Below are 12,591 nucleotides of genomic sequence, written 5' to 3'. Positions count from 1 at the left end.
CCTTAATTGAATAATTAGTCTAGATTAATTAACCAACTTCGAAAGCAACAAAGATAGGCGTAAAAGGCCAATGAGAAAGTTGTAGCACAGTCCGCGAAACGTCCGAATTAAAAGTTTTAACTTTTCCATCTATTACGTATCAGCTTTTTTTTCGCTCACTGCAGATGCCCGTAAAATACAGAAAAATACCACGTCAAACGCTCCCTTGCGCATCGCGATAGCAGCGCTCTCAAACGTTCCGTGTAGAAACAGACCATTTAGCCCAGTGTGCTGCCGCTTAAAAGGTGACAGAGAAGTGACGCAGCAGCTGGTTGTGCGATTTACGCCAGCAGTATGCTTCCCTTGCGGCTCTTGATGATAGCGACAAGCATACGCAGTTCTCATCGCTTGAGCTCGCGTAATCGCACAGCCAGTGCCTGCGTTGCAGCCCTTTCATTTAAGCAGCATGCCGGGCTAAATGAGCTGTTTGTTGGGCAGAACATTTGAGAGCACTGCAATCGTGGCGCGCAAGTGGACTTCTCACGTGGTATTTTTTGTATTTCGCGGGCATCTGCAGAGAGCGAAAAAAAAAACGATATGTAATAGATGATAAGTAAAAAACGGTTCAGTTGGACCTTTCGCAAACCGTTCTACAAATTCCTCAATGGGCTTTTTCACTTACCTTCGTTGCTTGAGAAGGTGATTGATTAATCTCGACTAATTATGCAATTAAGCCCAATACAAAAATAGTGTGACTTGCTCCATACAATAGCCAGCAACATGCATTTGGTCGCGTCGCCTTAAAGCGCTGCGGCATACTTTTAAACCCTGGTTAAAGTTAGCTGTGACGCCCTGTATATGCGTAAGGCAGTATATATGGACTGCCCATGATATTCACCTACGACCGCTGAATAATTACATTCGACTTTCGAGTGATGGCTATACTATTTTTAAAGGTATTATAGCCATCACTCAGAGGAAGCACTAATATAATCGATGCTTCATCGCTTTGATTCCCTACAATGTTACTGCCTCAAGAGTAGGATTAATAACAAATCATGAAGGATTGATTATATTGCATTTTCTTCATGTCTCACATGACCTTTATGACCTTTGATGTCACAGCCATTGCTCAGATGTTGAAGCTGAAACAGGTGAGAAGAAATTTTGTTGTAAATTATTTAGCGGCCGTTAATGGCGATCCATGTATAGTAATGCCTTATGCACCATTACAAGGAAAAAAACATGCAACCAAAATTTGGTGTCTATGCTTCTTTAAGAACACAGTGGTGTCTGTAACAGCTGTGAGAAGGCATGCAAATCTACTTTCAATAATTATATTGCTCTAACTTACTCACGTGGTATGTTGACCCTGTGTACCCAAAAAAATGCAAGACAGCGTAGCAATCTGCTGAACAAATTCGCTTAGCGGGATCACAGAAAGAAGGGCCTTGCCTCAGCCGCGTTGCCCAGCGATGGGGGACGCAGGATGATGTGGCAGCAGTCACAGAGCAGCATGACCAGGCAAAGCGTGCGGCTCGCCGTGGGCGCCGCGGCAGCCCCGCGGCCAGCCGTGCCTCCTCCGCTGCGGCCCCGCAGCCCCAGCAGGAGCTCGGCCAGGAAGCACACATAGGCCGTCCAGCGGCGCGGCACCGCCGTGGACGCGTCGAGCGGCCGCAGCAGCTGGTCCCGCTCGTTGAACCACTCGCGGCAGGCGCTCAGAAGGCTCTCCAGAAACGTCTCGCCCCTCTCCTTCTGCGGGATGCCGCAAGGAGACTCAGATTTATCGGGCACTACTCCAGCACATCCCTTGAGCAAAATATAAAGACATGCACCTGCCAACAATGCTCTAGAATGTTACCTCCGACACAGTCAGTACACGTCCCTAAGTGTGTGACACACGGTCTAAGAGGCGGGTCTATACAGCGGAGAACTTGGGATTAATTTCGACCACACATCACACTCTACCCGCCTACATCAAAAATAATCACCGTGGCCGGGATCGATTCGACGACCTTGGGATCAGCAGCCGAATGCCATTGCCACTGATCCGCCGCTGTGTTCAAGCTAGCATCGTGTATCCGTAACTATTCGAGGTATAAAGTGGGTGCACTTAGAGGTGGGCCTGGTTGTCCTCCGTGCACATTTTCACATCTCAAAGTGTTTGCATTTTTGCTATTACCATAGTCCTTCAGTCTATTACTCTGTGCGACATGAGAGTGCGTATGACGAAAAATGAGTTGCTCATGGATATTGCCTTAACATGCACTCTGCTGAAGCCGTGGTGGCTCAGTGGTTAGAGTGCTTGGCTACTGAGCCGTAGTTCCTGGGTGGAGGCAAAACGCAAAAAGCACCCGTGTGCTGTGCAATGTCAGTATATGTTAAAGATCCCCAGGTGGTCGAAATATTCTGGAACGCTTCACTACGGCACCTCTTTCTTTCCATTCACTCCAATGTTCCTCCCATCCCTTACGACGCTGTTCAGGTGTCCACCGAGATGTGAGACAATTATGGGGCTATTTCATTTTCTAAAAATCAATTTTCAAGTGAAATGCTGATCTTTTATCAATTTTCTTTTGCTGGTGTTGTTTCTAAGCTAGTTTCAATAGCCCAAATGACACGTACAAAACTCATGAGACCAAAGCAGCTGGAAAATATGCACTCCGAAAGTGGAGAACACTTATGGCCACTTTTATTTCTTGGGGCACATACGAGTAGAAATGGAAAGCACGGACAACTAGTACAAAAGCCACGAGCTGAAAGAATGATTGGGGCACAATGGTTTGAAAATACTTTAATTTATTTTCCCTTTAAGGGCTGAAAGGCATTGCATAAGGGGAGGTAGATTAGCACTTTTCGCATTTATTAAAAAAATTGTTACATCTAAGTTTACCGGCTTTGTGCCTTATTCAGCAAGAGCTGATTGGCATTAATGGCCGAGAGGTCTGGATTGGCAGACCGATTTTGACGTTTCACAGGGGAATCCCCAATTGGGCATCACACAGGCCCGTTTTGGTGTCTATACACTCGCGTGCTTACTCGTCCTTTTTCCGCTTGCGGTCTTCAGTTCGATGGCATTCCCGGCATATTTCACGGACTCCAGGCCCAGGGTTGTATTATTCGCATTCTAAACCCTCCACTGGTTTCGAGGAAAGGAAAGTCGCATAACTGGCTCCCACTTAAAGCATATGGCAGTGGTGTCCACATAATGCATTACAAGGCTGCCGTTTCACGCCCCTTAAATTGCTTCTAGTAAGTGGCTTGTACAAAGGTATTAGAGCTTTCTCTGTAACGCGTTACAAGGCTGCCGTTGCACGCCCCCTAAATTGCTTCTACTAAGTGGCTTGTACAAAGGTATTAGAGCTTTCTCTGTAACGCGTTACAAGGCTGCCGTTGCACGCCCCCTAAATTGCTTCTACTAAGTGGCTTGTACAAAGGCATTAGAGCTTTCTCTGTAACGCGTTACAAGGCTGCCATTTCACGCCCCTTAAATTGCTTCTAGTAAGTGGCTTGTACAAAGGTATTAGAGCTTTCTCTGTAACGTGTTACAAGGCTGCCGTTGCACGCCCCCTAAATTGCTTCTACTAAGTGGCTTGTACAAAGGTATTAGAGCTTTCTCTGTAACACGTTACAAGGCTGCCGTTGCACTCCCCCTAAATTGCTTCTACTAAGTGGCTTGTACAAAGGCATTAGAGCTTTCTCTGTAACGCGTTACAAGGCTGCCGTTGCACGCCCCCTAAATTGCTTCTACTAAGTGGCTTGTACAAAAGTATTAGAGCTTTCTCTGTAACGTGTTACAAGGCTGCCGTTGCACGCCCCCTAGATTGCTTCTACTAAGTGGCTTGTACAAAGGCATTAGAGCTTTCTCTGTAACGCGTTACAAGGCTGCCGTTGCACGCCCCTTAAATTGCTTCTACTAAGTGGCTTGTACAGAAGTATTAGAGCTTTCTCTGTAACGTGTTACAAGGCTGCCGTTGCACGCCCCCTAAATTGCTTCTACTAAGTGGCTTGTACAGAAGTATTAGAGCTTTCTCTGTAATGTGTTACAAGGCTGCCGTTGCACGCCCCCTAAATTGCTTCTACTAAGTGGCTTGTACAAAGGTATTAGAGCTTTCTCTGCAACGCGTTACAAAGCTGCCGTTGCACGCCCCCTAAATTGCTTCTACTAAGTGGTTCGTACAAAGGTATTAGAGCTTTCTCTGTAACGCGTTACAAGGCTGCCGTTGCACGCCCCCTAAATTGCTTCTACTAAGTGGCTTGTACAAAGGTATTAGAGCTTTCTCTGTAACGCGTTACAAGGCTGCCGTTGCACGCCCCCTAAATTGCTCCTACTAAGTGGCTTGTACAAAGGTATTAGAGCTTTCTCTGTAACGCGTTACAAGGCTGCCGTTGCACGCCCCCTAAATTGCTTCTACTAAGTGGCTTGTACAAAGGTATTAGAGCTTTCTCTGTAACATGTTACAAGGCTGCCGTTGCACACTCCCCTTAAATTGCTTCTACTAAGTGACTTGTACAAAGGTATTAGAGCTTTCCCTGTAAAATGCTGGTTTCCACTGTGAATTGTACCTTTCATTGTACAGCTACTGAGCTCAGCTGAGTAAAGTCGACCACGTCACAGTCACGAGAGATGAGGAGGGTTACCGCGATAATGGAGAGGCACAGCTGAGCCGCTGGCTCGGCGTACTGGATGCCCTCGGTGGCTCTCTGGCAGATAGCCCGCACCAACTCCATCAGCTGGTGGGTGCTCAGGGCGTTCGGATCTGCAGGCAAAAGAACAAAGCACATCAGCTACCAAGTGCACTCTTGCGTCGTGAGGGAGGAGCTAATGTGAGGGCATTAAATAAGATCCCAGGCAGACAGTCAGACACCCAGCATCCACACATTATGCATGTTTACTAAAATACGACATGCAAGAAGACCGGCTTATGCCTATAGCACAACAAATGCACATCTCTCCTTGGTTGGTTATCAGTTACGTTGCTATCTGCGGCATCACGAAGTAAGATAGACAGGAGTGCCAAATATCTTACTCCAGCGCCCAGCGTGGTGCTGAAGCGTTTTGCTATACTCTCTCCCTCCGCTCCCTGACACGGCTCTACGCACACTTCCCCCTTCCGATACCTTTCTTGCAAAGATGATGATGATGATTATGATGATGATGATGTGGGTTGTACCCTTTGGAGCGGGCGGTCAGCATCACTGGGACCTAGCCGTTAGTCCTTGTGTGCACTTGAAAAGCATCAAAAATAAAAGAAAAAGACATGTACACGGGAAGCAAATGAAAAGTGAAACATCGCCACGAACACAACACCGCACGCACAAGCAACTTACCACTCTCCACCGAAACTGGAGGTGGGACAACACACATGCATGCACTCATGCACCACTCACACAGGCGTAACACAGGCAGGGAGTCACTTCTGCATCTATTCTCCACCAAGCTTGCAGACGAGTTGTCGGTGCAAGCACGGCATTGGCTTTGCTGGGTTCCCGCACTGCACCCTAGTCCCGCAAAGAGAAGCCAAGCCCCATCGGCAGAGTGGTGCCCCCTATAGGCCGCGGGTGCAGGCAGGGGCAGTGCAGCACAAAGTGTTCAATGTCCTTGTGCATTTCCGCATGCTCTGCACATTGCAGCCTGCAATTCGATTGTAGTGTCGAAGCACTGACGATAGGTCAGTGTTCACCACGCTCCTCTGCATGCCTCGAAAAGCAACACGCTGTCAAAGCTGTTCTCGTACAGCTGCCCTTTGTTGATGATCGGCTTGTGGGCTTGGTATACAGGTTCAGGGTAGACTTGTCCTGCACGATAAGTGGCCAACTGGACACTCTTCCTCCCGCACTCGCGCCTTTGGTGACCGCATTAGTCTTCTGCGCTGTCTCTTCGGAGTCGATGCCCACCAGGAAACCGAATTTCTAGTGCAGAAACTTTGCACGCCGGTACCATGGCGCTCAGATGCCTTTAAAGTGGAGGTAGCAGTAAACCCGCTAAACCCAGCGGGAGTCATCCATTAGGCAAACACATCCCTCATACCAAAGCTTGACGAGGGCCTCCCGGGCCTTGAACAAGGACCACCCCATGTCGCCCTAGAATGCCTCGACAGCTACGCGACCATGGCATCCCAGTGAAAGGTGGCCAATCTCTTTCCAGCCACGTTCAAGCCAGGCATGAGTGGGGCCAGGCAGACATACCATTTCATTGAAAAATGTGAGCCCTAGCACATGAACAGTTTTTCATAACTCACACACCAGTAGGCATCGGTTGCACCCCTAGAGGCAGCGTCGCCACAAAATGCAGCCGGCACATTGGGAAGAGCGCAGGAAGTGTTCCTCGTGTGATGCGCACATGTCGGTGTTGCCACTGAAAAAAACACTGAAGTATCGGTAAGTGAGGCGGGGGCCACGATTTCTCCTCCTGGTAGGGTCACGAGACTGGTAGACTCCAATGTACCAGCAAATCTAACGACTGCCGACTTGGTTAGGTTAGATAAGAGGCCCAGCGAAGCCATGTAGTCAGCAGAGAGGGAAACAAGCCATTGCAATTCCTTGGCACTTTCGGCCAGTAATACCAGATCGTAGGCGAACACAAAACCTGGAAGTGCCCAAACATCTGGTAATCCTTGCCGAGTGATGGGAAGCTGAAAGCCGTGGCCCGACGCAAGGAGGGCATGTTTCAGCCCTGCTACATATAGCATGTACAGCAGCGGGGACATGGAGCATCTCTGCTTCAGACTCTGCATACACTGATCAGATGGAAGCAAATGCCGGCAATGGAGGCACTGTACAAGCGCTGCAGCAGGCCGGTCCGCTCTGATGACACGTTAATATCCGCCATGCATCACAGCAAATCTTCATGTGGGACGCTGTCATAGGCCTTGGCAACACCTGAAATGCATGCGACAAGGCCCGAAGACTCCTTACATGCGATCTCTATGCATTCGATCAGTACAAATATATTGTCCTCAAGGCGCCTGCTCTGGCTAAATCCATTCTACAGCTCCGTGAGGCAACTATTTTCTCCACCCTGCCGTTCATACATCTCTTCACCACCTGAGCAAAAAGGCATTATAAGATGCTAGTCACTGTCAGTGGCCTATGGTTCTGCCAAAGGGTCTTGTCCCTATCCCTCTTCGAGATTAGCGTCACTTTTCCATGGAGCCACTTATCTGGAATAGGGTCGCCCTTGATCCCGGTGTATATTTGCACGAGCCGTTCTTGTGCTCTCTCCCCAAGGCACTTAACTAATTCAGCGGGAAGATTGTCTAGGCCTTGCGCTGTTGCACTAATCCAGAAGAACAAGGGTGCAGTTAATGACCAATCTGTTCAGTTCCCAGAATATGGTTGTCTCAACGGGCGACTGTGGTATCGACGACTGTGCTGATGTATCTGGCGGCGACTTCCCATATAGCTTTTGGATATGGGAAGTAAAGTGCTGAATTAAATCTGGCACCGGTTCGCCCATTTGTTCATCTCTCAAGCCTTGTGTAGTTGGTTTGCAGAACTTTTGCGGTCTGTTTCGCCCACCCATGGCTATCTCCCATAGCTGCCTGTCGTCGTGCTCAACAATCTTGCATTGCACGAGCTGCCGCAAGACTCTCTTCAGCTGCATGTTTGCGCATGATGCGGCCCAATTCTGCAACATATGTGCCGTATGTTTCCAGCTGCATACGAGTGCAGCTCTGTTCAAATGCTTCAGCTATGCTCTTATATGATGCCGGCGGCACATATTTTCTGGTTGGTTCATGCTATGAGGTACAAGGACTTGAGAAAGCCAACTTAATACAGTTATGGTCAGTGCCGACAGTGTACTGACTATCTTCGATATGTGAGTCTGTAAGGCAGGCTGCCAGTCTATGGGAAACCAAGTCATAGTCTATGCAGGACCGACTATTGCGTGTGCACCACGTGTAGTCACCTTCGCAGTCTGCCCTGCAGTTGGTGATTTCCAGAGACAGTGCCTGAGCCAATTGTAACGTAAGTCTGCCCTTGTGGGTTTCACAGCCATCAATGGCCTGAACATGCCCACAGAAATCTCGTAGTAGCAGGACTTCTTTGTCCGGTGCCCAGCACCGCACATCTTCCACAAGGCATTTCAGAACTAGGTCATCCTCCTTATGTTGGCCTCTGGAAACAGCAAGGTACACGACTCCCACAATCACAGGCATGCTTAGCACATGTCCAGATACCCACTTGTGTTCTCTGCATGCTCCCTCTAGCCTCACCCCTGCCGAGTCTTTGTGCCACAAAACTCCCACTCGTCCATTCCGGTTTCCCTCATTCCTGTTACAACCCATTCATTGCCAGTCTGCGTAGACTGGAGGCTCCTCGAGGCTATGCCAGTGACATTTTACCACTGCATAGAGCTTCAAATTCTCCGCATCCAGAGTCATTAGAACTCCCAACACTTGTGTGCCTTTTGCCCACATTAGTATTGACCACACGCTTGCACCGGCGTTGGCGACGGGGCTGGCAGGAAGCAATCACACTGACGCGCCGCCTGTCGACAATGTCATGAAACAAAATGATGTGTTGACGAGTGGTGCAGCATAAGCAGGCAATGCTTCAGGGTGCCTCAATCCAGGTTGAAACAAAGCACATTAAGGCGATGAGCAAGTACAGCGCCACAAAGCAGACAACTACCACGCATGCCACAGTGCATGCGTGTGCTTGCAGAATAAGCGGGACAGAGCATCCGGCGGAACCACAAACCCAAGGACAGCAGGAGGGGTAGCGCAGTGGAAGCGTTCTACCAGCGTGAAAAATAGTTACTGTATAGGTTCCTAGAGTTTCGCGCTTGTTTTCCCTGCGCAGCTCGTGCCTCTATTTGCCAAATGCGACCATATGGTTGCAGAAGCACCCATGGGTTACAGAGAAGCCAACTCCTCCGCATCGTTTAGCACAAACTACAGCTGGCAATTCATTGGTTCACCTATTCTTCTCATGCATCGTGGTATTTCATTTTGTTTGAGTTCACAAGTTCCTTGAAAACAATTGTTCTTGTCAAGAACATGTGCTTGATGACAAGTGTTTGCCAATTGTTAAAATTGTTGTGGCGTTTAGAACAGATGCCGTTACTTATCCTCATGGATAGTATTTTGTTCGTAACTCATTGAGATTGGTCTTGGCGCTTCCAACACATTACTAGCAAGCTGTATCATTCGCGGCAACAGTATTTTGCTTAGAATAAAGCCAGTGCAGCAGCCATAAGCAGTTGGATTGAGCCTGCACTCGCTATACCTGCTGCACGAAGTTTGCCTCCTGCATTCAAGAGTTGCGGCTTTCGCTGATAACTAGGATGCATGGGAGCAATATGGCAGATCTACGCGCAACTATGGAAACCTATAAAGAAACTCTAGCGAAAACCAAATCCCAGTGCCACCCAACAGATGCCTCACCAAGCTTTCTCCGATTAAGTAAAAATGGCCCTTTTTATTAGCTGAGTCGCCCCTCCTGTATATTTTAATACATACGCTGCATTCTACTAACCCCAACCTCACCAGGACCAGGCTACTGCCCTTACTGAGAGCTCATGTAGGGTGAATTCCACCCCACATTGACAGTGCAGCATCCGCTCCCTCACCGTGCGTCGCCTTCTTGACAAGGCCCTGGTACTCGGCAGGAAAGGAGGCATTGGCGGGTGCCGGCTCATCGTGCGAGAAGCTCTTGGAGCGCCGAAGCGAGCTCTTGCCAACCACCGGCGGGTCCTTCGTCGACGACGGCATCGAGGACAGCACCACGGGCGGAACCTGAAAGAAGACCATTGTGAGAAACGATGGCAACAACCAAGGTATGCCGGCTTTCCTAGCTGCCATTGTAGAACGTGACAGCCTCGCGCTGTGGCACCGTTGACGCAGGCACACATCGCACACTACGCCACGATCTATGCTGTTAGAAGGCCGTTGCAGCTTGGGAGCAATTACTCATAGGTCCATAGGACTCCTTATACCACTCCTGGTGCAGTGGTGCAGCAGTTAGGTGATGCGCCATAGCCTTGAAATGGAAGGTGCTGACATCGGTGGGACTTGAGAGACCCAGGTTGCTTGGGAAGAGCAACTTATCATGACCAATCATTAATTCAACTGCCACCTCCCACAGTAAACAGTTTGCTCACAACCCGATGGGCAGGTAATGATGACATCACAAGGTCACTTGACTTACGTGACCTACCTTCCAGCCCACCTAGGTTGCTTCTCTAGAGATTCTTCATAAATTTTTCACTCACGATCAACGACGAAGGCTTTTCTGTGACACGGGCTCGCAAACAACAGGACCCTCTTGACCACAGGTGGCAGCAGCCTAAATGGCGCTGGCGTCCCCAAAGTTACACCTGTCGCTGTGGCTCAGTGTGCGTGAATTGCAAAATGTTCGGTTTAGCGACCCTAAGTGACTGGCTGTGAGGGACGCGCCGCAGATGATATCCGGCATTTGGCTGCTGTGCGCGAGATCGCGCAATCCACGGAGGGCGCATTCAATGGCAGTGGAATGCAAATACGTCCATGTGCTGTGCAATGACAACGCGCTAAGAATTCATGGTGGTAAAAATCAAATCCTATCACTCCACTATACTCCACGAGATCGCGGGTTTGATATCCAATGTTCAGCAGCCGCGGCCACATATCTAAGAAGGCGAAAAAGACTGTTCCAAGACGCTTTGCAGTGACCTGGTCAGGAGGTCAGCGGCTATACCTGGCATGTCCACATTTTATTTGTGTAAAACCCGCAAATTCCAAGGGCGGCATACCCCCTACACTCTAAACAAGAATCAACCCAATTCAGAGTTTAAATGGTTGGCACCACCCATATGTGGAAACACTAACTCCATCAATATAGAGAAAATTTGCGCTAAATGACCTATTTTACTCCCTACACTGAGTAATGGTGCATAAAGAAGGATTTCCCAGCTTATAACTCCCATTCTGAAATGGGGTTTCTTGGTCTCAATGCACCCCAAGTCCCCAATGGAGTAAAAAAAACATCATTTTGCGCCGTCCGCACCGTTACCTAGTGTCTCATCTGCTTCTGGTCAGTCATGTGATAATGGCGGTGAGTGATAACCCCTTGGTTATCATCATCTCTGGATCTCTGCTCACTTCTGCTCCTCAGGGGGCGCCTACCACGGTACAAGCTAGCGACTTGTTGCCATTTTCCGCTACAGGAAGGTACATAATTGAACTGCTCCTGTGAAGCCTCCAGTGCTTTAACCATACTGACCTTCCTTTGCTAATGTTGCAACCCCGTTAGAGCCCCTGCTTAGGCCTCATTCCCACAGCACAGCTTTTTTCGGTATGTTTCGCGCAACGCGTTGAAGCAGACTATAGTGTGTTGCATCAACATGGAACTGTGATAGAACAGTTTCAATGCCGAGATCTTGACTAAGCTGAGGCGACAAAATTTTCCTCAATCATATTAAGAACCAAGCTTTAAAGACATGAGGATAAAAGCAAACACTGCCATATCGGATTACTTTCGGCGCTGTTCTCATTTACAATTTATTCTGCTCTGGTTTTCAGTCAGCTATAGCATGCTGCATGACAGCAAAAACTACTTTGAGACCCCTTTTCAACTCTTTACTTATTCTAATTTTACATCGCTTTATCTATGATCAGAGGCAACCAAATGAGCGCATAAAACAAAAGCAGACGACAAGCAGATGACCCTGTCGCCTCAGCCTATGCCGCCACTGGGCTAGCAGATGGCGAAAAGAACACGTGATACGGGGTCACGTTAGGGAAGCGCAGTTTCCCTAGCTTGATTGCAGGCAGCCCCCGCAGATACCTGTCCGTTTCTGCCACTGGCACTGCTGTAAGAATGAACCTGAATGAGAACGAATAAACATGATGCCATTTTTGGGTTCCATTTCAGTGGGTAGTAAAAATATTAATCCTTCGTACTCCTAAATATGCCTCTTGCATGAGCGAGTAAATAAAATACTCCATTTATACGGAGTAAATAAAACCTCCATTTGGGTGCGTACTAGAGGACAAGCCATTTACTTCCATTTGGGTGTTTTTTTTTGTTAAGTGTGTATAATCCTGTCTGGCTGGACACGACATGCAGTACATGCTCCCGCAGCGACGTGCTTGGCATAAGCTTTCGCGCTCACAATGTTGCCTTTCACTGACCTGTCTGCGGTGGTTGCATTTTTATAAAAGCGAAATGCTAGAGGCCCGTGTACTATCAGTACACGTTAAGAAAGCATGCCGAATTTCCCTAGAACTCTCCACTATGGCATTCTTCATACACCGAGTTGCTTTTGAATGTTAAAACCATAAAACCAAGCCTTTCATCGAGTGTTTGTGCCTTCATTCATCTAATACCTCCTTTCTAAAGAGAAGAAGTGCGTATACTTTCTTTGCCGCGTGCTTCCGACGGGTTACATTCCAAGAAAGGCTGTCATCTTCATAGTGAGACCCTCACACCGGACTACAGATGGGTCGCCCGTCCGGATAGATTGGCATTCCTCTGGAATTAACTGAGTGCACAGTACACCGCAATTCTTGACACACAGCCAAAAGCTCAGAGCCCTGCACAACGGCTCAATATCTATTATGCCACAGGCAAGGATAGCGTGCCTTGACCCGTTGGCAAATGAAGTTCCATAGCTTCCAGCTACAA

The 12,591-nt window shown here is 48.5% G+C and overlaps 1 protein-coding gene across 2 annotated transcripts in view; it reads right to left on the bottom strand.

The window, feature by feature from the left end:
• LOC144101975 (uncharacterized) overlaps positions 1-12,591 on the bottom strand; it is a 143,086-nt gene that overhangs the window by 12,800 nt on the left and 117,695 nt on the right. For both annotated transcript variants that reach the window (XM_077635218.1, XM_077635219.1), the window contains 3 exons: positions 9,557-9,722; positions 4,621-4,739; positions 1,435-1,734 (listed from right to left, as the gene is read on the bottom strand). In XM_077635218.1, coding sequence (XP_077491344.1) covers positions 1,435-1,734; positions 4,621-4,739; positions 9,557-9,722 — 585 coding nt within the window. The remainder of the gene's footprint in view (positions 1-1,434; positions 1,735-4,620; positions 4,740-9,556; positions 9,723-12,591) is intronic.

This window comes from Amblyomma americanum, chromosome 8 (genome assembly GCF_052857255.1).
Source record: "Amblyomma americanum isolate KBUSLIRL-KWMA chromosome 8, ASM5285725v1, whole genome shotgun sequence".
Classification (NCBI taxonomy): domain Eukaryota; kingdom Metazoa; phylum Arthropoda; class Arachnida; order Ixodida; family Ixodidae; genus Amblyomma; species Amblyomma americanum.
This window is presented reverse-complemented; position numbering and strand designations above follow the sequence as displayed.